The sequence below is a fragment of the Giraffa tippelskirchi genome, chromosome 1 (genome assembly GCF_054371585.1).
Source record: "Giraffa tippelskirchi isolate mGirTip1 chromosome 1, T2T-mGirTip1v1.2.pri, whole genome shotgun sequence".
NCBI classification, from domain to species: Eukaryota; Metazoa; Chordata; class Mammalia; order Artiodactyla; family Giraffidae; genus Giraffa; species Giraffa tippelskirchi.
The window spans coordinates 208224449-208244918 of record NC_137275.1 but is presented as its reverse complement, the minus strand read 5'-3'; the positions used below and the strand labels follow the sequence as shown (position 1 = coordinate 208244918).

General features: G+C 38.2%; 1 protein-coding gene across 2 annotated transcripts in view; it reads right to left on the bottom strand.

Moving 5' to 3' along the window:
* Positions 1 to 20470, bottom strand: part of LOC145519852 (uncharacterized) — a 669571-nt gene that overhangs the window by 463063 nt on the left and 186038 nt on the right. The window contains exon 3 of one of the 2 annotated variants that reach the window (XM_081524738.1): positions 6858 to 6933. The exons of the other annotated variant lie outside the window; for it this stretch is intronic. Within the exon in view, the coding sequence (XP_081380864.1) occupies positions 6858 to 6933 (76 nt within the window). The remainder of the gene's footprint in view (positions 1 to 6857; positions 6934 to 20470) is intronic. 2 annotated transcript variants of the gene reach the window in all.

The following is a 20470-nucleotide window of genomic DNA, read 5'->3' as shown; positions in this document are numbered from 1 at the left end:
GGAACCAGAGATCAAATTGCCAACATCGGCTGGATCATCGAAAAAGCAAGAGAGTTCCAGAAAAACATCTCTTTCTGCTTTATTGACTATGCTAAAGCCTTTGACTGTGTGGATCACAATAAACTGTGGAAAATTCTGAAAGAGATGGAAATAACAGACCATCTGACCTGTCTCTTGAGCAACCTGTATGCAGGTCAGGAAGCAACAGTTAGAACTGGACATGGAACAACAGACTGGTTCCAAATAGGAAAAGGAGTATGTCAAGGCTGTTTATTGTTACCCTGCTTATTTAACTTATATGCAGACTACATCATGAGAATGCTGGGCTGGATGAAGCACAAGCTGGAATCAAGATTGCTGGGAGAAATATCAATAACCTCAGACATGCAGATGACACCACCCTTATGGCAGAAAGTGAAGAAAACTAAACAGCCTCTTAATGAGAGTGAAAGAGGAGAGTGAAACAGTTGGCTTAAAACTCAACATTCAGAATACTAAGATCATGGCATCTGGTCCCATCACTTCATGGTAAATAGATGGGGAAACAGTGGAAATAGTGGCTGACTATTTTTCTGGGCTCCAAAATCACTGCAGATGGTGACCGCAGCCATGAAATTAAAAAAACGCTTACTCCTTGGAAGGAAGGTTAAGACCAGCCTAGACAGCATATTAAAAAGCGGAGACATTACTTTGTCAACAAAAGTCCTTCTAGTCAAGGCTATGGTTTTTCCAGTTGTCATGTATGGATGTGAAAGTTGGACCATAAAGAGGCATCACCGACTTGATGGACATGGGTTTGGGTAGACTCCAGGAGTTGGTGATGGACAGGGAGGCCTGGCGTGCTGCGATTCATGCAGTCGCAAAGAGTCAGACATGACTGAGCGATTGAATTGAACTGACTGAGAAGCGAAGAAATGATGCTTTTGAACTGTGGTGTTGGAGAAGACTTTTGAGTGTTGGAAAAGACTCCTTGGACTGCAAAGAGATCCAAACAGCCCATCCTCAAGGAGATCAGTCCCTAGTGTTTACTGGAAGGACTGATGCTGAAGCTGAAACTCCAATACTTTGGCCACCTGATGCAAAGAACTGGCTCATTTGAAAAGAACCTAATGCTGGGAAAGATCGAAGGTAGGAGGAGAAGGGGATGGCAGAGGATGAGATGGTTGGATGGCATCACCAACTCAATGGACATTTGTTTGGGCAAACTCTGGGAGCTGGTGATGGAAAGGGAGGCCTGGTGTGCTGTGGTCCATGGGATCGCAAAGAGTTGGACACAACTGAGTGACTGTACTGAACTGAACTGAACTCAAAGGTAGTGACAAAAACAAAAGATAAATGTCAAGTGAGACATGAGGGAGAGGAAGTGACCAATGTTGATTCCAATTTTTTCTCTCTCAGAAGGAAATGATGCTGATTTCAGTGATAATGTTTGGAGAGAGACCAAATTTTCTTTATTTTATGTATTGCTTGGTCACCTTTATAACTTGCATATCCAAGAAATAGCTTGAATTTGTTATATACAGTAGGATAACCAGAGTGGATTTCTGGTTTTGGAGATGTTTAATGAAACCATAAGCTGAAATGAACTGCCTGGGGAGAATATGTAAAGTGAGAAGAGGAAAAGAGAGAGGGTAAAATAGGAATATAGCTTCATTCAGTCAGTGGCAAAGAGCAAGCATCAAGACAAGGAGTATAAAAGTAGTACAAGAGATCTTGTTATTAGAAATAATGAATTGTCAGTATTCAAAGGGAACATTTTCTAAGGGAAAATATTGATTAATGACAATAAATATTGGAAGGAGTTTTAGGACTTAGACAATTTAATGGAATTTTTATGATTGTGTTGGCCATGAACGAACAATTTCACAGCAAATCATTCACTGTTCTGTACTTTTGTTATCTGACAGGCTGTATGTAGCATTCTGGAGATAGAGATGTAAAGAAACCCTTTGTTCTAGGATCCTCATTTTCAGAAAAAGCAAAGCATATCGATAATCACCTGATAATAGTGTAGGAAGTATACATATTTAAAATGTATGTATGAGAGCTTGAAAAGTTGCACTTTGTTAGGGAATGCCAGTATTTCATGAAGGAAGGGATATTAACTGGTATTTATAGGGCATTGGGCTTCCCTGGTGGCTCAAATGGTAAGGAATCTGTCTACATTGTAGGAGACCCATGTTCTATCCCTGGGTCAGGAATATCCCCAGGAGGAGGAAATGGCAAACCACTCCAGTATTCTTGCCTGGAGAATCCCATGGACAGAGGAGCCTGGCAGGCTACAGTCCATGGGGTCACAAAGAGTCGGGCACAGCTGAGTGACTAACCCTTATCTTACCTAGGCAGAAGAAACAACTAGCCAGAGGCAGGGATTTGGTAGTCATATGGCAGGATGATGGATTCTGGGGACTATCTGTCTGTCTGCTCAGTTGTGTCTGACTCTTTGAGACCCCATGGACTGCAGTCTACCAGGCTCCTCTGTCCATGGAATTTTCCAGGCAAGAATACTGGAGTGGGTTGCCATTTTCTATTCCAAGGATCTTCCTGATCCAGGGATGAAACCTGCGTCTCCTGTATCTCCTCTATGGGCAGGTGGATTCTTTACCACTGGAGCCACCTGGATCCTGGGGTAGTCTGTGAGTGTATAGTAAAAACAGGAGAAAGAGCATCAGCAAAGATTAGGTTGGAAAGGTCATCCCTGGTCAGGTGTTAATAGCCTTAAATTAATAGAAAATAGATCTTAATTTTCTCTAAGCAGGGGTGAAAATGCTTTGGGGATAAATTTTGGAAAAACAAAATTTATATTTAAGGACAATAACTCAGACCAGCTTGTGGATGCCAAATGGGAGAGGGCAGAGGTTAGAGGCAGGCTATCAGATAGGAGATATTGCAGTAACTATAACCACATTAGTGGGAAATGGTCAGGACTAAGGATAATCTATAGAAACTGAAATGGTTACAGGAATTGGGGAATGATAAGAAGAGATGCAAAAGCAATTTAATAAACAGAATTAACAGGCCTTGGTAACTGATTAATTTTATGTGAAGTAAAACGATTGATGAAAATTTCTACATCATATCCTTTTTGTGGAGTCAGTTACGATAAATACTTGACATCTGAATAGATTCTATGCAAACAGCTCACATCACTTTATTATTTCTCTGTTGTGAAAATTTTTAAATAGTGGACTTTTATAGAATGTTCCTGATTTAAACATGGCATTGTTCAGGTATTAAAGTGAAAGTGAAAGTGAAGTCACCCAGTCGTATCCGACTCTTTGAGACCCCTCGGACTGCAGCCCACCGGTCTCCTCTGTCCGTGGGATTCTCTAGGCAGGAATACTGGAGTGGGTTGCCATTTCCTTCTCCAGGCTAAGTAGGTATGGAGGCTAATAAACAGTGTAAATTATCATTAGCAGGAGAAGTAACTCATGTAATGAAAACCACAGAAAGATTTAATGAGGATATGCTCTGTATCAAGTGATGCATTTGACACTTTGTAACATATGAGTGTTACAGACTTTATTTTCTTGGACTCCAATATCACTGTAGATGGTGACTGCAGCCATGAAATTAAAAGACACTTGCTCCCTGGAAGAAAAGCTTTGACAAACCTAGACAGCATATGAAAAAGCAGAGACATCACTTTGCAACAAAAGGCCATCGAGTCAAAGCTATGGTTTTTCCAGTAGCCAAGTATGGATGTGAGTTGGACCATAAGGAAAGCTGAGGGCTGAAGAATTGCTGTTTTTGAACTGTGGTGTTGGAGAAGACTCTTGAGAGTTCCTTGGACAGCAAGGAGACCAAGGCAGTCAATCCTAAAGGAAATCAGTCCTGAATATTCGTAGGAAGGACTGATGCTGAAGCTGAAGCTACAATACTTTGGCCACCTGATGGGAAGAACTGACTCATTGGAAAAGACCTTGATGCTGGGAAAGATAAAAGGAAGGAAGAGAAGGGGACGATGGAGGATGAGATGGTTGAATGGCATCACTGACTCTATGGACATGAGTTTGAGTAAGTTCCGTGAGTTGATGATGGACAGGGAAGCCTGGCGTGCTGCAGTCTGTGGGGTCACAAAGAGTTGGACATGACTGAGTGACTGAACTTGGTTCATTCATGTAATTAAAAAAAGGGAGAAAACAAGAGAATAGACATATGGTAGAGGAAGGCAGAGAAAGGATGGGAAATGACATATTTCAGAGCTTAGAAAGAGATGCAATAGACTAGTTTAAGAGAATATGTAATTAGGAGCTGAAAGGAAATATATGTACATATGGGTTATCTTGAAATATGTATTTAGATCCCTTTCATATCCTTTGAAAGAAATGTCAGACATGAAAAACATTTAGGAAATGCTCTTTAGAAAGTGAGATTTTAGAATACTGAAGTACTTCAAGACTGATCCCAATAGAATGCAAGACTGTTTAAGTGATAATCATGAAGTACTTGATTACATAAAGCCGTGAATATTTCTTGCTGTGGGATTTGCAGAAAGTTTGTGAAAAATGTTCGAGCAAGTTGGGCAGGATTTGCATATACACCGTTGCAAATAAGGTCTTCCAGTACAGGGGCTGCTTGGACTAGCACTGATTTTGAAGACCTAGTAACCAACCATTTCCATTAGAGACATAAATGTATTTACATATTAGCTATCTTGCCTTGAACACTTGATTAGGTTTAATCAAGGTCTTTTTCTTTTCGTTTCTAATTATATTTGTTGTATTTAGACAAACGATCTCAGTTGCTAGAGGCAACCTTTATTTCAAATAGATTGCAGATTTAAGTTGGACTACAAGACCAGAGTTAGCATAAAGTTGTTGAGTTTATTTGTAGAGTAGTGAACTGATCAACTTAAAGTTGGTGAGTTCACGTACAGCTTAAGGGAACAATTTCATTACCCAGTTGATATGTCTTATGGTGGTTTACCTGGACAAACACACTTGCTAAAACAAGTATTTTATATAAGTTTGTCGCTATCATAAACTTCAGAGTTGATATCTCTATTTCTGGGAGATTAAATAAAAAATTATAGAACTACTGACTATCACACTGATTGCAAACATAATGGAAAGAATTGTAATTATGACAGACACAAACAGCAAACGTAACCTTAAAACTTAAAAAGTGCATTACTCTAAACTAGATAGTTTCTGTGTGATATTCCTATGTTCATTATACTCTGTGGTCTCAGAATTATATATGGTCTCCAAAGTGTTTATCTTTACCTAATTGAGATATTTAATAAATAACTCAGAATTTAAAGTCACATAATAGATTTGTTATTCAACATTACTAAAATAATTGGTTGACTAAATAGGAAGAAGAAAAGAAAGGAAAGATAGAACAAAAGGAAAGGAAGGAAAGAAGGGAGAAAGAAAGGGAGGAAAGAGGAAATGAAGAAAGACAGATGCGCTCCACTATTTGGTACACAATAATCTTCCATATAAAATAAAACTTGTGCTTATAGTTATTTTAACTATGACTAAATAAAACATTTAGCCTTTGGCTTTGGCTAGACGTGTTCTATGTTTTACACAATGGGAACAAAATTATATTCTTTTGACTGTCTCTGAACAAAGCAGAAACATAATAAGGTCTTTATTAAATTTAATTGCACTTTACCATATGCCCTTTGTATATCATCACAATTGAAAGCGAATTATTTTCAGTAGGAAACAAACAGAACCTCTTGAGTATTGCATGTTATTTGGTCACTGAATTTACTGAGAAAAAAATAAGGTATGGAATATATATTTTATATGATTTGTTAATATTTTTTAATATGATTGCTCTCATTTACAATAAATGTATAAATAAATTTTTTCAACTATTTCTTTTTGTGAGCTTGTAACAAGGATCCCAGGCTCATAACAAGTAAACTGAATTGGCTGAAAATATAGCACTGACCTTTGCAGAAGTAACCAGTGACTGGATCTTAAATATGCTTTAGGGACACTGAAATGTGTGGCATTTTCCTTGTAACATGTGCTCATTATAGGTGTAAAGTGGTTTTCCCTGTGTGTGGGGTATCTGTCTGCTATTCAAATTTGGTCTTTCAGGTGAATTAAAAAATAAAATAAAACTACTCTAACAAATAGATGTATGAATAACTGCATGGATGAAAAATGGCTTCAGATATTATTCTTTTTAGTGAATTTATCTAAACTGTAGAGGTGAAGAAGATGCAGAAACTGTTGTAGAAAGTGATAAGATAAACTTTTTTGCTATATTATCTATGCTTGTTCAAGAATATTTGAGAAAATTGGAGTGGCATGATTTATTGGTATACAACAAATGTTTTCTCTAGTGAACAGGTTATAAAGTGATTCATGTGATTTTTTTCTTTTAAAGAAATTTAAATCAGGAGCACTGACCATACTGAACAGAACTAAAAAATATTGTAGCATGATAATGAACAATTAGAAACTGATTGATGATTGTAGCATTTTGAAGTTTTGCTTGAAGAGGAGAGTTTATGCATTGCCTTTGCTCATTCCTATTCTATTGAAGACAGTTACCTGGCAAAGACCACGACTTAGAGTTTGTAGCAGCCATGAAAATATGCCTCTGAGATCTCTCACTGCAGAAAGGGCAGTTGACTAATGGTCCTAGCTGCTGTGTTTTGAAATTCATCTCCACATTGATGCCAAAACTATTTGCCTCTCCTAGTCAGTGGTTGAGAATGGATGAGAAACTTCAAGTCTTTCTAGGAGACACAGAACTACTATGATGGGCAACTTTGACTCTAGAACACCTGAAAACCTTGTTGACTCTTCTTTACAACGGCACTGCAGGCTCAGATGCTTCCATTCAACTTTCCTTGTTTTCTTTTTTTTTTCTTCAATCCATCATACCTGCAGTGCTTTGCTTTCTGATGGCCCTCTCAGTCTTTTAGGACCCATCTTCTTCTCTTTTGAGTGTTCTTGTTCTCTGCAAAAAAATTTTTCATGTTTAATCTTGTCTTAGTGTCTTCCACCTACATAACCTGACTAACTCAAGGCAAACATAATATTTTATATGCCCTAGGTTAAACTTGGGTTTCTGGGTCACTCCAACTTGGTACCACTGTAACTAACAGAAATATAGACAAAGCCATTATTCTTGGAGTTATTCTATCCATTCACTCTTTCCTACTTCCTTCTGCCCTCGGTCAAGAAAAGGTCAAGGGGCAGTGCATTTGCTCAAAAATAGATATCCTTTTCTAATGTAATTCCCAATGACAGCCAAGAGTATGACCCGACTCTGATCCTATTGTAGCCTAGAAAGATCAACAGTCTTTCACTTCTGATCTTGAGTCCAGTCACATTAAGGAGAGTCAGAGGAGACTGATATTGTTTATTGTAACAAAGGGGTAGGTTGAAAGAACAAAGGCACAGAAGGTTTCACTACAGTAGGTCTGAAGACCTTATGGAGGAAGAACTGTACAGCAACCTCATTTCAAATAACTTATTAACTGGGCCATCAATTAACAACTTATCTCAATTATTCAGAATATTCTGGTATTCATTAGGTATACCAATATTGGGTAGGAGATCTGAGCTACAGTCTTGAGATTGTTAGTAACGTCAGGATCCCTAAGTGCTTATCATCAGATATATATTGAAAGATTTTCAAGATGTTAACATCTCAGAAAACAAAAACAAAGGGTACTATGATTTAGGGGGGAGTTACTGATGTCTTTGGTATGCTTCTGCTATTTCTTATCAAGTGATTAAAACTATCATAAGATGAGGTGGACATGAAAATGTCTTCCTTGGGAAAACTACACATGCTAATATCTTGAAATGTTCTAGTGCCAGCCATTTATGAAGCTGTGTTTCACAAAGATGAAACAATTCTCATGTTTTTGCAAAGCAGATTGATAGCTGAATTCATTAATTAATTTACTTATTAATCAATATGATTAATAAGTTTGTGATGAAATTCCGCAGTACTATTCAAATCCCTAAAGGATGATGCCATCAAGGTTTTGCATTCACTATGTCAGCAAAACTGGAAGACCCAGCAGTGGCCATAGGAGAGGAAAAGGTCAATACTCATCCCAATTCCCAAGAAGGGTAGTACCAAAGAATGTCCTAACCATCGGACAGAGTCCACTCATCTCCATGCTAGTACGGCCATGCTTAAAATCTTGCATGCTAGGCTTCAGCATTATGCAAAACAAGATCTTCCAGATGTTGAAGCTGGGTTAGAAAAGGAAGAGGAACTAGAGAGATCAAATTGCCAACATTCACTGGATTATAGAGAAAGCAAGGGAATTTCAGAAAAACACCAATTTCATTGACTAGGCTAAACCTTTGACTTTGTGGATCATGACAAACCGTGGAAAGCTATTAAAGTGATGGGAATACCAGAGCATCTTACTTTCTCTCCTGAGAAACCTGTACACAAGTGGAGAATCAACAGTCAGAACCCTGTAATCAGGACAACTGATTGGTTCAAGACCAAGAAAGGAGTATGGCAGGGCTGTCTGCTGTCACCCTATTTGTTTAACCTATACACTGAGCACAGCACAAGAAATGCCAGGCTGGATGAGCTACAAGTTGGAGTCACATAAGTGGGAGAAACATTAACAACCTCAGATATGCAGATGATACCACTCTAATGGCAGAAAGTGAAGAGGAACTAGAGAGCCCTTGATGAGGGTGAAGGAGGAGAGTGAAAGAACTGGCTTAAAACTAAATACTAAAAAAAAAAAAAACAAAAAAACCTAAGATCATGACATCTGGCTCCATGACTGCACGGCAAATAGAAGGGGAAAAGGTGGAAGTAGTGACAGATTTCCTCTTCTTGGGCTCTAAAATCACTGTGGATGGTGACTGAAGCCATGAAATCAAAGGTCAGTTGCTTCTTGGCAGGAAAGCTATGACAAACCTAGACAGTTTGTTGAAAAGCAGAGACATTACTCTGCCAACAAAGTCCCCTATAGTCAAGGATATGGTCCTCCCAGTGGTCATGTACAGTTGTGAGAACTGGACTATAAAGAAGGCATAATGTCAAAGATTGATGCCTTCGAACTGTAGTGCTGGAGAAGATTCCTGAAAGTCCCTTGGACAGCAAGGAGATCAAACCAGTCAATCTTAAGGGAGATCAACCCTGAATATTCACTGGAAGGACTGATGTTGAAGTTGAAACTCCAGTATTTTGGTCACATGATGCAAACAGCCAACTCTTTGGAAAAGCCCCTGATGCTGGGAAAGATTGAGGATAGAAGGAGAAGAGGGCATCAGAGGATGAGATGTCTGGATGGCATCACCAATGCAATAAACATAAACTTGGGCAAACTCTGGGAGATGGTGAGGGACAGGGAGGCCTGGCATGCTGAAGTCCATGGAGTCACAAAGAGACAGACATGACTGAGCAACTGAACAACAAAAACAACAATTAATCAGTACACATAAATAATTCAAAATATTTACTGATTGAGTGTGTGCATGCTCAGTCACTTCAGTCCTGTCCAATTCTTTATGACCCTATGGACTATAGCCTGCCAGGCTCGTCTGTCCATGGGATTCTCCAGGCAAGAATACTGGAGTGAGTTTCCATCCCTTCCTCCAGAGGATCTTCCTGACCCAAGAATTGAACCTGGGTCTCTTGCATTGTAGGCAGATTCTTTACCACTGAGCAACCAGGGGAATCCATTTATCAATTAGTATGTACTAAGTAAGGGATTATGACAGGCTAAGGGCTGTAGTAGACAACAAAAGTGTTCCAGTCATTCTATCAATCAAGACTCCTAAAGAGGAGTCCTGAAATGGTAACAAAATTAATAAAATCTAAAACGGCAAAGATAATAAAATTTTTAAATTGCTGAGCCATGTTAGCAATCTATAAAATACAGAATCAATAAATAATTGAATGTTATTTTGAATATGTTTATTCAGTAGTGATGGTTCATTAATGGCAATAATCAGTTGTGGCAAAGATACAGGCTTTTTGATACACTGATGGTCAGTTTCTTCTTGGGATAAATAAAAAGCAATGCATCAAAAGTTAAAATGGTCAAAACTTGAATATCACTTGTACTTCATAGATTCTGAAAATCTATACTAAGGAAATAATATTAACTATAGAATAAAACTTCATGTTCTACAGTGCAATGTTTATTATTTTAAAACATAGATTGGAAACATTTTTAGAGTATTAATGCAATAATCATTATGGAAGATTAGTAAATATACAATTCTTCTGCTTTTGAAAATGATGTTTATGGAGAATTTCTAATGTTTAGATTAAGTGAAAAATAGTTTAAAATTAAAGTAAAATATTTAGATTAGGTAGAAAAAATAAAACCCAAATGTAAAGTTTGTGACAGGATGAGCTTTAAATTTTTGAAAATACATACTTAGAACAAGAGAAAAGCACTTAGAAGCTTATGTTCACAACAACTGCTTCTGGGTGAAAAGTTATACATGATTTACTTCTATTTAACATATTTTGTACTTTCCAATATTACATATGGACATCATTTTCACATATAAGTGAAACATTTTAAAAAATGAAAAAATATTCTCCAGAAGAGGAAAATTACATTATGCTACTTTTATTAAAAGCTACAAACTAAACTGGCCTGGAAATTATGCCAAACTAGATTTTAAAAAAAAAGTGTAGAAATGATTAAATTTACTTCTCCATGTACTTATGACTCAAAAAAATTCATCCATTTTTCCTTACTTTGACAAAATACAAAGGAACATTTATCATATCTGTTTCCTAAGTTAAGCAATATATGATAGGTTTCTAAAACAATCAAATCTTTTAAACTTTGACTTTGTTTATACACATGTAACATTTCAGGTTCATGTATCACTAGTGATACACATGAAAGTTTTTTTATATCTCTTCTAATCTGCAATGCCATCCATCACTTTCATAGATCCAGGACCTTCAGCAATCTAGGCTGACTGCCTTTGGATTTTGTCATTTTTTTCTCCAGTTAACTTTATTAGTGTTGATCATGCCTGACTTTACTAAGATTCCATTGGCTCCTTTAACCTTGGCTTTATTGACCTGGAATAGGCAGCAGCCAGGTGACATCTTGGCTAAACTGTATTTTCAGACAATATCTTATGCCCTTAAGAAAAGAAAATAAGGCATTACATGAATAAGTTAAATGAACCTACCACAGGAAGAAAAATAAGGTAATGTTTCAAATAGTTACACGTTTAGTTTAAGGTTAGATTTAGGGAAAGTTGCCGTAGTGTGCAATTATATTGGGCATAAAGTTAAACAGAAGGGAAGAGTTTAGTAGACAAAAAGATAGAAGCTGAATATATTTATGAGAGTTGGTGAAACTGATGAAACAAAGTCATGAAAGAGATAAGAGGATATAGGAATCAGTGCACATGTAGAGACATTGTCCTGGGACAGAAAAAGAAAGAATTGAAAGAGAAGAGAAGGAATTAACAATACATTTAGATGCAAGCACATTTCTAAATGTAGTTGGGCAGCTGACTTTGTTCATAATTGGTTGTCTTTATGTTCCCTGTGAAGATGGAAGCCATTTAAGTAAAAGGAAAACTAAGTAGATTGAAAGTTTGAAGCTGCTGGTGACATTCTTATAAGAAAGAAAATGGGTAAATAATGGAGATGGTTAGGGAGAAGATAAGTACTTTTTGAGCATACATTGCTGATGATAAGAAGAGGTGGCAAGAATACACAGAAGAACCGCACAAAAAAGATTTTCACGACCCAGATAATCACGATGGTGTGATCACTCACCTAGAGCCAGACATCCTGGAATGTGAAGTCAAGTGGGCCTTAGAAAGCATCCCTACGAACAAAGTTAGTGGAGGTGATGGAATTCCAGCTGAGCTATTTCAAATCCTCAAAGGTGATGCTGTGAAAGTGCTGCACTCAATATGCCAGCAAATTTGGAAAACTCAGCAGTGGCCACAGGACTGGAAAAGGTCAGTTTTCATTCCAATCCCAAAGAAAGGCAATGCCAAAGAATGCTCAAACTACCGCACAATTGCACTCATCTCACATGCTAGTAAAGTAATGCTCAAAATTCTCCAAGCCAGGCTTCAGCAAAAACTGAATTGTGAACTTCCAGATGTTCAAGCTGGTTTTAGAAAAGGCAGAGGAACCAGAGATCAAATTACCAATATCTGCTGGATCATCGAAAAAGCAAGAGAGTTCCAGAAAAACATCTATTTCTGCTTTATTGACTATGCCAAAGCCTTTGACTGTGTGGATCACAATAAACTGTGGAAAATTCTGAAAGAGATGGGAATACCAGACCATCTGACCTGTCCATTGAGAAACCTGTATGCAGGTCAGGAAGCAACAGTTAGAACTGGACATGGAACAACAGACTGGTTCCAAATAGGAAAAGGAGTCTGTCAAGGCTGTATATTGTCACCCTGCTTATTTAACTTATATGCAGAGTACATCATGAGAAACGCTGGGCTGGAAGAAACACAAGCTGGAATCAAGATTGCCGGGAGAAATATCAATAACCTCAGATATGCAGATGACACAACCCTTATGGCAGAGAGTGAAGAAGAACTGAAGAGCCTCTTGATGAAGGTGAAGGAGGAGAGTGAAAAAGTTGGCTTAAAGCTCAACGTTCAGAAAACTAAGATCATGGCATCTGGTCCCATCACTCCATGGGAAATAGATGGGGAAACAGTGGAAACAGTGTCAGACTTTATTTTTTTGGGCTCCAGAATCACTGCTGATGGTGACTGCAGCCATGAAATTAAAAGAAGCTTACTCCTTGGAACGAAGGTTATGGCCAACCTAGATAGCATATTTAAAAGCAGAGACATTACTTTGCCAACAAGTGTCTGTCTAGTCAAGGCTATGGTTTTCCAGTGGTCATGTATGGATGTGAGAGTTGGACGGTGAAGAAAGCTGAGCGCCGCAGAATTGATGCTTTTGAACTGTGGTGTTGGAGAAGACTCTTGAGAGTCCCTTGGACTGCAAGGAGATCCAATCAATCCATCCTAAAAGAGATCAATCCTGGGTGTTCATTGGAAGGTCTGATGTTGAAGCTGAAACTCCAGTACTTTGGCCACCTCATGCGAAGGGTTGACTCATTGGAAAAGACCCTAATGCTGGGCAGGATTGGGGGCGGGAGGAGAAGGGGACGACAGAGGATGAGATGGTTGGATGGCATCACCGACTCGATGAACATGGGTTTGGGTAGACTCCGGGAGTTGGTGATGGACAGAGAGGCCTGGCGTGCTGCGGTTCATGGGGTCGCAAGGAGTCAGACACGACTGAGCGACTAAACTGACCTGAACTGAACTTGCTGATGTTTGAAGGGAATCAAGATACTGTTTCTCTTTGATGTATGTTGGCATCTTGCATTCATGAAGGAGAATGAATTATTTCACTCAATTAAGCTAATGTTAGTGTGCAATACATGATAGATATTTTGCTAATCACTAAGAAGAACAAATTACAAATAAGATTTGATCTCACATTTCAAGGTCCTGCCTAAACAATACAAAAGCTAGGCATATAAATAATTAAAATGAAAAGCAGAAGTGTTATACATGCATGGCAGTTGTTAAGACCATGAGCTTTATCATCAGAGTATCTAGATTGAAGAGGAGCTCCATTAGTTTATAGCTCAACTTACTTAAACAATCCCCTTAACTTGGGTGCCCTTTGTTTCCTTCATCTCTAAAATCTGGCTAATAGATCAAATAGCTGGAATATATATGTGAATCACTTAATGTCTAAAGCTCTATGAAAATATGATTTTCTTCTTTTGAATTTATTTTTTATTGAGGATAATTGCTTTACAGAATTTTGTTGTTTTCTGTCAAACCTCAACATGAATCAGTCATAGATATACAAATATCCCCTCCCTTTTGAAACTCCCTCCTATCTCCTACCCCATCCCACCCCTCTTGATTGACACAGAGCCCCTGTTTGAGTTTCCTGAGCCATAGAGCAAATTTCTGTTGGCCATCTATTTTACATATGGTAATATAAGTTTCCATGTTATTTTACCATACATCTCACCCTCTCCTCTCCTCTCCCCATGTCCATAAGTCTATTCTCTAGGTCTGCTTCTCCATTTCTGCTCTGTAAATAAATCCTTCAGTACCATTTTTTTTTTTTTTTAGATTCTGTATATACTCATTAGAATATGATATTTATCTTTCTCTTTCTGACTCACTTCACTCTGCATAATAGGTTCTAGGTTCATCCACCTCATCAGAACTGACTCAAATGTGTTTCATTTTATGGCTGAGTAATAGTCCATTGTTATATGTACCACAACTTCTTTATCCATTCATCTGTCAATGGACATCTAGGTTGCTTCTATGTTCTAGCCATTGTAAATAGTGCTGCAATGAACAATGGGATACATGTGTCTTTTTCAATTTTGGTTTCCTCAGGGTATATGCCTAGGAGTGGGATTGCTGCGTCATATGGTAGTTTTATTCCTAGTTTTTTAAGGAATCTCCATACCATCTTCCATAGTGGTTATATCAATTTACATTCCCACCAACAGTGCAAAAGTGTTCCCTTTTCTCCCCTCCCCCCTCCAGCATTTGTTGTTTGTAGACATTTTGATGAGGGCCATTCTGATCGATGTGAGGTGATAACTAATTGTAGTTTTGATTTGCATGTCTCTAATAATGAGCGATGTTGAGCATCTTTTCATGTGTTTGTTAGCCATCTGTACTTCTTCTTTGGAGAAATGTCTGTATAGATCTTTTTCCCACTTTTTGATTGGGTTGTTTGTTTTCCTGGTATTGAGTTGTATAAGCTGCTTGTATATTTTGGAAATTAATCCTTTGTCAGTTGTTTCATTTGCTCTTATTTTCTCCCATTCTGAGGGTTGTCTTTTCACCTTGCTTATAGTTTCCTTTGCTGTGCAAAAGCTTTTAGGCTTAATCAGGTCCGCTTGTTTATTTTTGTTTTTTTTCCATTGCTCTAGCGGGTGGGTCATAGAGGATCTTACTTTGATTTATGTCATTGAGTGTTCTGCCTATATTTTACTCTAAGAGTTTTATAGTTTCTGGTCTTACTTTTAGGTCTTTAATCCATTTTGAGTTTATCTTTGTGTATGGTGTTAGGAAGTGTTCTAATTACATTATTTTACATGAATCTGTCCAGTTTTCCCAGCACCACTTACTGAAGAGGCTGTCTTTGCCCCCATTGTATATTCTTGTCTTCTTTGTCAAAAATAAGGTACACACAGGTGCATGGGTTTATTCTGGGCTTTCTATCTTGTTCCATTTGTCTATAAATATGTTTTTGTGCCAGTACTATACTGTCTTGATGACTGCAGGTTTTTAGTACAGTCTGAAGTCAGGAGGTTTATAACAACATAAAGAGTGTGACTGAATATACACATATACCTATACACCCATAAGCAAAATCAAGACAGTCCAACAAAAATAAAGTACAATAGATTGACCTGGTGAACAAAGGAAACCAAAAACTATATCAAACCAGAACAAAATTATCTAAAACACAAACTGGAAAACAAAACTAAAGCAAAGGCCAATTGGGGAATAAAGCAATGAAAATAAAACTAACAAAATGTTGAGAGGAAAGGAAAGAAAGAAAGAATAGATATACAAAGTTAAATACAGGTAGATGAAGAAGATTTATATACATTAAAGATTAATTGCAAGGGGAAAAGAAGTGTAGGAAAGGTAAAAACAAAGGAATAAATGTAAAGAAAATATAATAGGCTTAAAAAATTAAAATTATAAAAAAGAGAGAGAGGAAAAAAAGAAAACTCCAGAGAACTGCAAAAGCCTGATGTAGAGGCAGAAGTTTATAACAACAATAAAAATGTGACTTATAAAAAGAAAAAAAAGCTCAAAAGTTTACATAGATTTCATGGTGCCAATAAGATCGACAACTACAAAAGAGGGGGAGGGGGAAGAAAAAAAAAAGAAAAAATCTATAGAACAAGTCAAAACATAAGAATAATAAATGTTTTTCTTGAGTCACTGCTGTCAGAGTCCTTTCCCTCACTGGGAGTCATAGTCCACCTCACTTCCCTAGGATGCCCTCCAAACTGTGCTGATCTCTGGACCTGCTGTGGAGGCAGCTCAGATTCTAATCTGGTCCTATTCCTATACGTTCTTGCCTCCAGTGTGCAGAGATATCAGGACTAGTGTGTTTTCTTTTGTGGGAGCTCTCAATGACCTTTCAGGTATTCCATAGACACAGAGTCTGCCTAGTTGATTGTGTGGATTTAATCTGCAGCTTGTGCAGCTGGTGGGGAGGTTTTGGGTCCTCTTCCTTAGCCACACTGCCCCTGAGTTTCAATTGTGGTTTTATTTCCACCTCTTCACTCGGGTCATCCACTGTGGTTTACTCCTGAGGCTGCCCTGGAGGACTTGGGTTTGCCCCTGTGAGGGCCAGGTGTGGAGGTGGAGGAGCTGCTTGAGTCGGCAGTGGTTCTGGAAGTACCAGGTACTCAGGGGGGTTGGCGGCTAGGGCAGCAGAAAATATAGTGTTCTAGAAGGGTATGGCAACCAGTATTAGTCAATAAACTCCAGTATTCTTGCCTAGAGAACACCTCTCCCTGACAGAGAAGCCTGGCAGGCCACAGTCTACAGGGGCACAAAGAGTCAGACATGACCAAAGCAACCCTGTGTGCATAGACGCAAGACATTTTTGCCTGTGGCAGCTCTGCCCCAGTGAGAGTTGAGTGTGAAAGTGGTGCAGCTGCTTGGCTGGTGGGGACCTTGGAGGCACCACGTTTGCAGGGAAACGGACTGCCGCAGGAGTTATGGCCCTATTGGAGTCTTTTTTTGAGTCTCGAGGCTGGTGATCAGAAGGCCTCTTTGGCCAGTCTCTCTTCATAGGTCCATCCATTCAGGCACTTAGAGGGTGCCTTTGCCTAGGGTCCTTCTCTGTTGCTCGGCATGTCAAGCACATAGAGGGGACCCCCCTGGCTGGGGTCTTACTGTGTAGATCAGCACTTAAAGGAGCACCCTGGGTGGGGTCCTGCTCTGTACTTCACTGTGTCAGGTGTTTGATGGGCCAGCCTCTCTACTGTTCAGCTGCCAATGCTGGCGTGTGGGGAGAGAGAGGCTATGATGATGCCTCCATCCATCATGGGTGACTCAGCAGTATTGCCTTGCTTCCATGGCCACCCGGCTTTCCTCCACAGGCATTTCCCACCACAGTCTCCTCCCTCACCTCCCCTTGATCCGTCTCTCCGCAGTGAACAGCAGCCCTCACCCTGGGATTGCTCCACAGTCCCTAAATTTCAGCTCCCAGCCGCTGCACCTTCCAGGAGACTTGCGTTCCTGTCTGGGGTATGTATGACTGTGTCAAGGATGGTCTGATTCTCATTCCATTTAGGCTGCCACAGATCAGCTGTTTCACTCTCAGTCTTAAATGTTTCTCCTTTGACTCAGACAATTGGTCTGATATGGGGGTTGGACCCGTTTCAGTTCCCCCACCCACCGAGGGCAGGTCCAGTCCTACTAACACTCCTGTTTTTCCCCCTAGTTCCTTCATCCTACTGAGTTTGGTGTGGTTCTATATATTCTTCTCCTCTGCTCAAGTTCTCCTGTCTGCTCTCAGCTAGTGTTCTGCATGCATTTCTGTGTCTGAAGATGTATTCCTGATGTATCCGTGGAGAGAGTTGTACTCCATGTCCACCTACTCCACCATCTTGTCCAAAAACTAGTTTTCTTTTATTTCTATGTCTTATGTAAATAATTTGAAAAGCCTTTAAAAAAAAAGTAAGAGGGAAGGGGGGAAAAGAAATAGAGTAAAAGAGGAGAGGAGGAGAGGAGAGAGGGTAGAGGAAGAGAGGAAAGAAGAGAGAATGAAGGAACAGACCCACATGGGTCCTCCCGTTAGAGTTTAGACATGCTTCCCAGAGGAGGTGAACTTTGCCCCAGGCTTTGAATAATGTAGCCATTGGCAGGCAGAATTAAGGTAACAAACTTACAACAAGTAGAGGAAACCACCTCAGCAATATTTTAGAGAAGAAAAAGTATAAATCACAATGAAGAATAAAGCAGACCCGAGTACCTGAAAGCAGGGGAGTGAAAACGCATAGAATGCATTTGGGGCCATATCTTAAGGTCTTTGAATCCTACATCAAGGAGCTGAGTCTTAAATTATGGTTAGAATAGAATCTAAAAATTAGATGTTCTAATGAGGCTTGCATTTTCTGCTCCTGTTTGTGTGTATGGCCTCATTTAACGTCACTTTCCTCTTGCTTATCCTGTTCCAGCAACAGAGTTTTTCTTTGGGTTTTCAAAACATGGCAAATTCCTTCATGCTTCTGAATCTTTGTCAGTATGGTACTCTTTTTCCACCATTTTCATTTGGTAGATTCATGCCTCAGTCTATCATTCAGATCTCAGTTTAAAGGCCTTATTCTCTAGGAGTTCCTCTTTGATTACCCTATGTAAAGTAGAACACATTTAGTATTCTGCATCTTCACCTTGTTTTCCTTTATAACACTAGATAAAATTTTAAATTACTCTGTTTTTGTCTGTTTACTTCATTTTCCATCTCCCACTTTTCTCTGTACATCTCACTCAGAATACAAACCATGATGCCAGGGATTGTGTTAATTTTGCTCACTGTTAACTGGCTAGTCCATTACCTAATATATAGAGGTACTTAATCAATATTTATTGAATAAATATATTAATGGATTTTTCTTTAAGAAGACATTGGATAATTTTGATTATGGAAGACATTTGGGTGTAAAAGATTATGCTTAAGAAAAAGCAAAATAATACTAGATTGCATAATGGATTATAATATATGAGCCTAAACATAAATCAGTTGTAGTTATTGAATTACTAATGTATTTATTAATGCAAATCTGATCCACTGAGCACTACAGAAGTGAAGACCAGAGGTTGCAAAGAAAGAAATAGGGGTAGAAATAGGGAAGAAGAAGATTGGATTCAAAGATGAAAAAAGAAGGGGAATGTAATTTTTTTCTCTGTTATTTCATCTGGTATAGGCTGTTCCAGCTTTGTTTAACCTTCCTCTAGCTGGGATAAGGTGACACTGAGTCATTTCAAGAGTCCCTAACAGTTAGCTTGATTTAATCTAGTATATTATGAAGAACTCTATAGAGCTGAAACACTGAAATACATTGTTAAGGTATAGCTTTTGAGAAGTATATTACAAAGTTTCCATTTTTATCATTTGAGGGTAAGGTCATTCTGCATTTCTGTTGTAAGTTTCACATGTCAGTACTTTATAACTCAACCATTTCACATGACAAGCAAATCATTCTTCACTAGCTGTCAACACAGAAAACTTTATGTTTTAACTTAAAATAAGAGAATTTTTCATTGAAACACATTCAGATTGCTTTCTAAAAACCTTTGGGAAAATTTCAAACCATACATGTGAGTTTGATAAAATGATAAACACACAGAAGTTACATTATTTTAACCAGGAATATTATTATAGATAATAATTATTTAAGCAAAATTTATCCCCTAAAGCATTCAAACATGAAAGCACACAAGGGGCAAATACAATCTCAAGTAAGATTAATCAATATCAATATTAAAACATAATAGTTTATGTAGAGTACATAACCCTCCTCTAGCTAGCAAAAATTAACCAATTAATGAGAGCTGACTAGTAGTGCTAATGGTTTTGGTGGTTCCAGTGATTTCTTTACTTTGTGGTTATTGTGAATCCAGAGGAAGGAGAACAAATATGTTTGTTATGGGATGTTTTCTTGTGTAAAATTTGTTAATGTTATGTTTTGCAATATATAATTAAAAAATAGAATCTATTCACTATCATTTAAACAAACTTAGGTTGATTAGAAAGTTTGTATGTTTTTAATCTTTCAAGTATTTCAAACACATCACTTCATCTTCACAGAAATCCTGTGCAGTGTATGATTTCAGTCAATCATTTCAAAGATGAAAAAATGGAGCGGTCCATTCTTGCCTGGAAAATTCCATGGATAGAGAAGCCTGGTGGGCTACTGTCCACGATGTCATAAAGAGTCAGATGCAAATGAGCACATACAGCTTATACAGGCAGAGCAAGGATTAGAATCTACTTTTGTAATCAGTGTGACTTTGTTAAAGTCATTTAATTTATTGAGCAGCAACATTTTTTCTTATTGGTAGAAGTGGATAATATCTGATCTCTCGGTAAAAATACTGAAATTGTAATGAGAAGATAATTATATCACTGTGTAGTCTCGAAGCCTTCTAGATATACCCTTTTTCCTTGGTATTTACGAGAATGATAAATTTGAAGAAAGAAGTTACCACTGCACTGGTCTTAGAAATTACTATAGCCTTCAGTTACATTCAAGTGAAAGAAGCCTGAGTGGGGAAGAAGAAATCCATATGCTACTTTCACTATGTTGATATTATTTTAATTTTAAAATTGAAAACTAAAATAGAAATTAAGTGATTTTCACACTGAATAGGAGTTTGTGGATTTTTAATTTAAATCGAGGTGTGTCCAACTCTATTATTCTATAACTATGGTATAGTGGGCCTTAGAAGTCAAGAGGGCC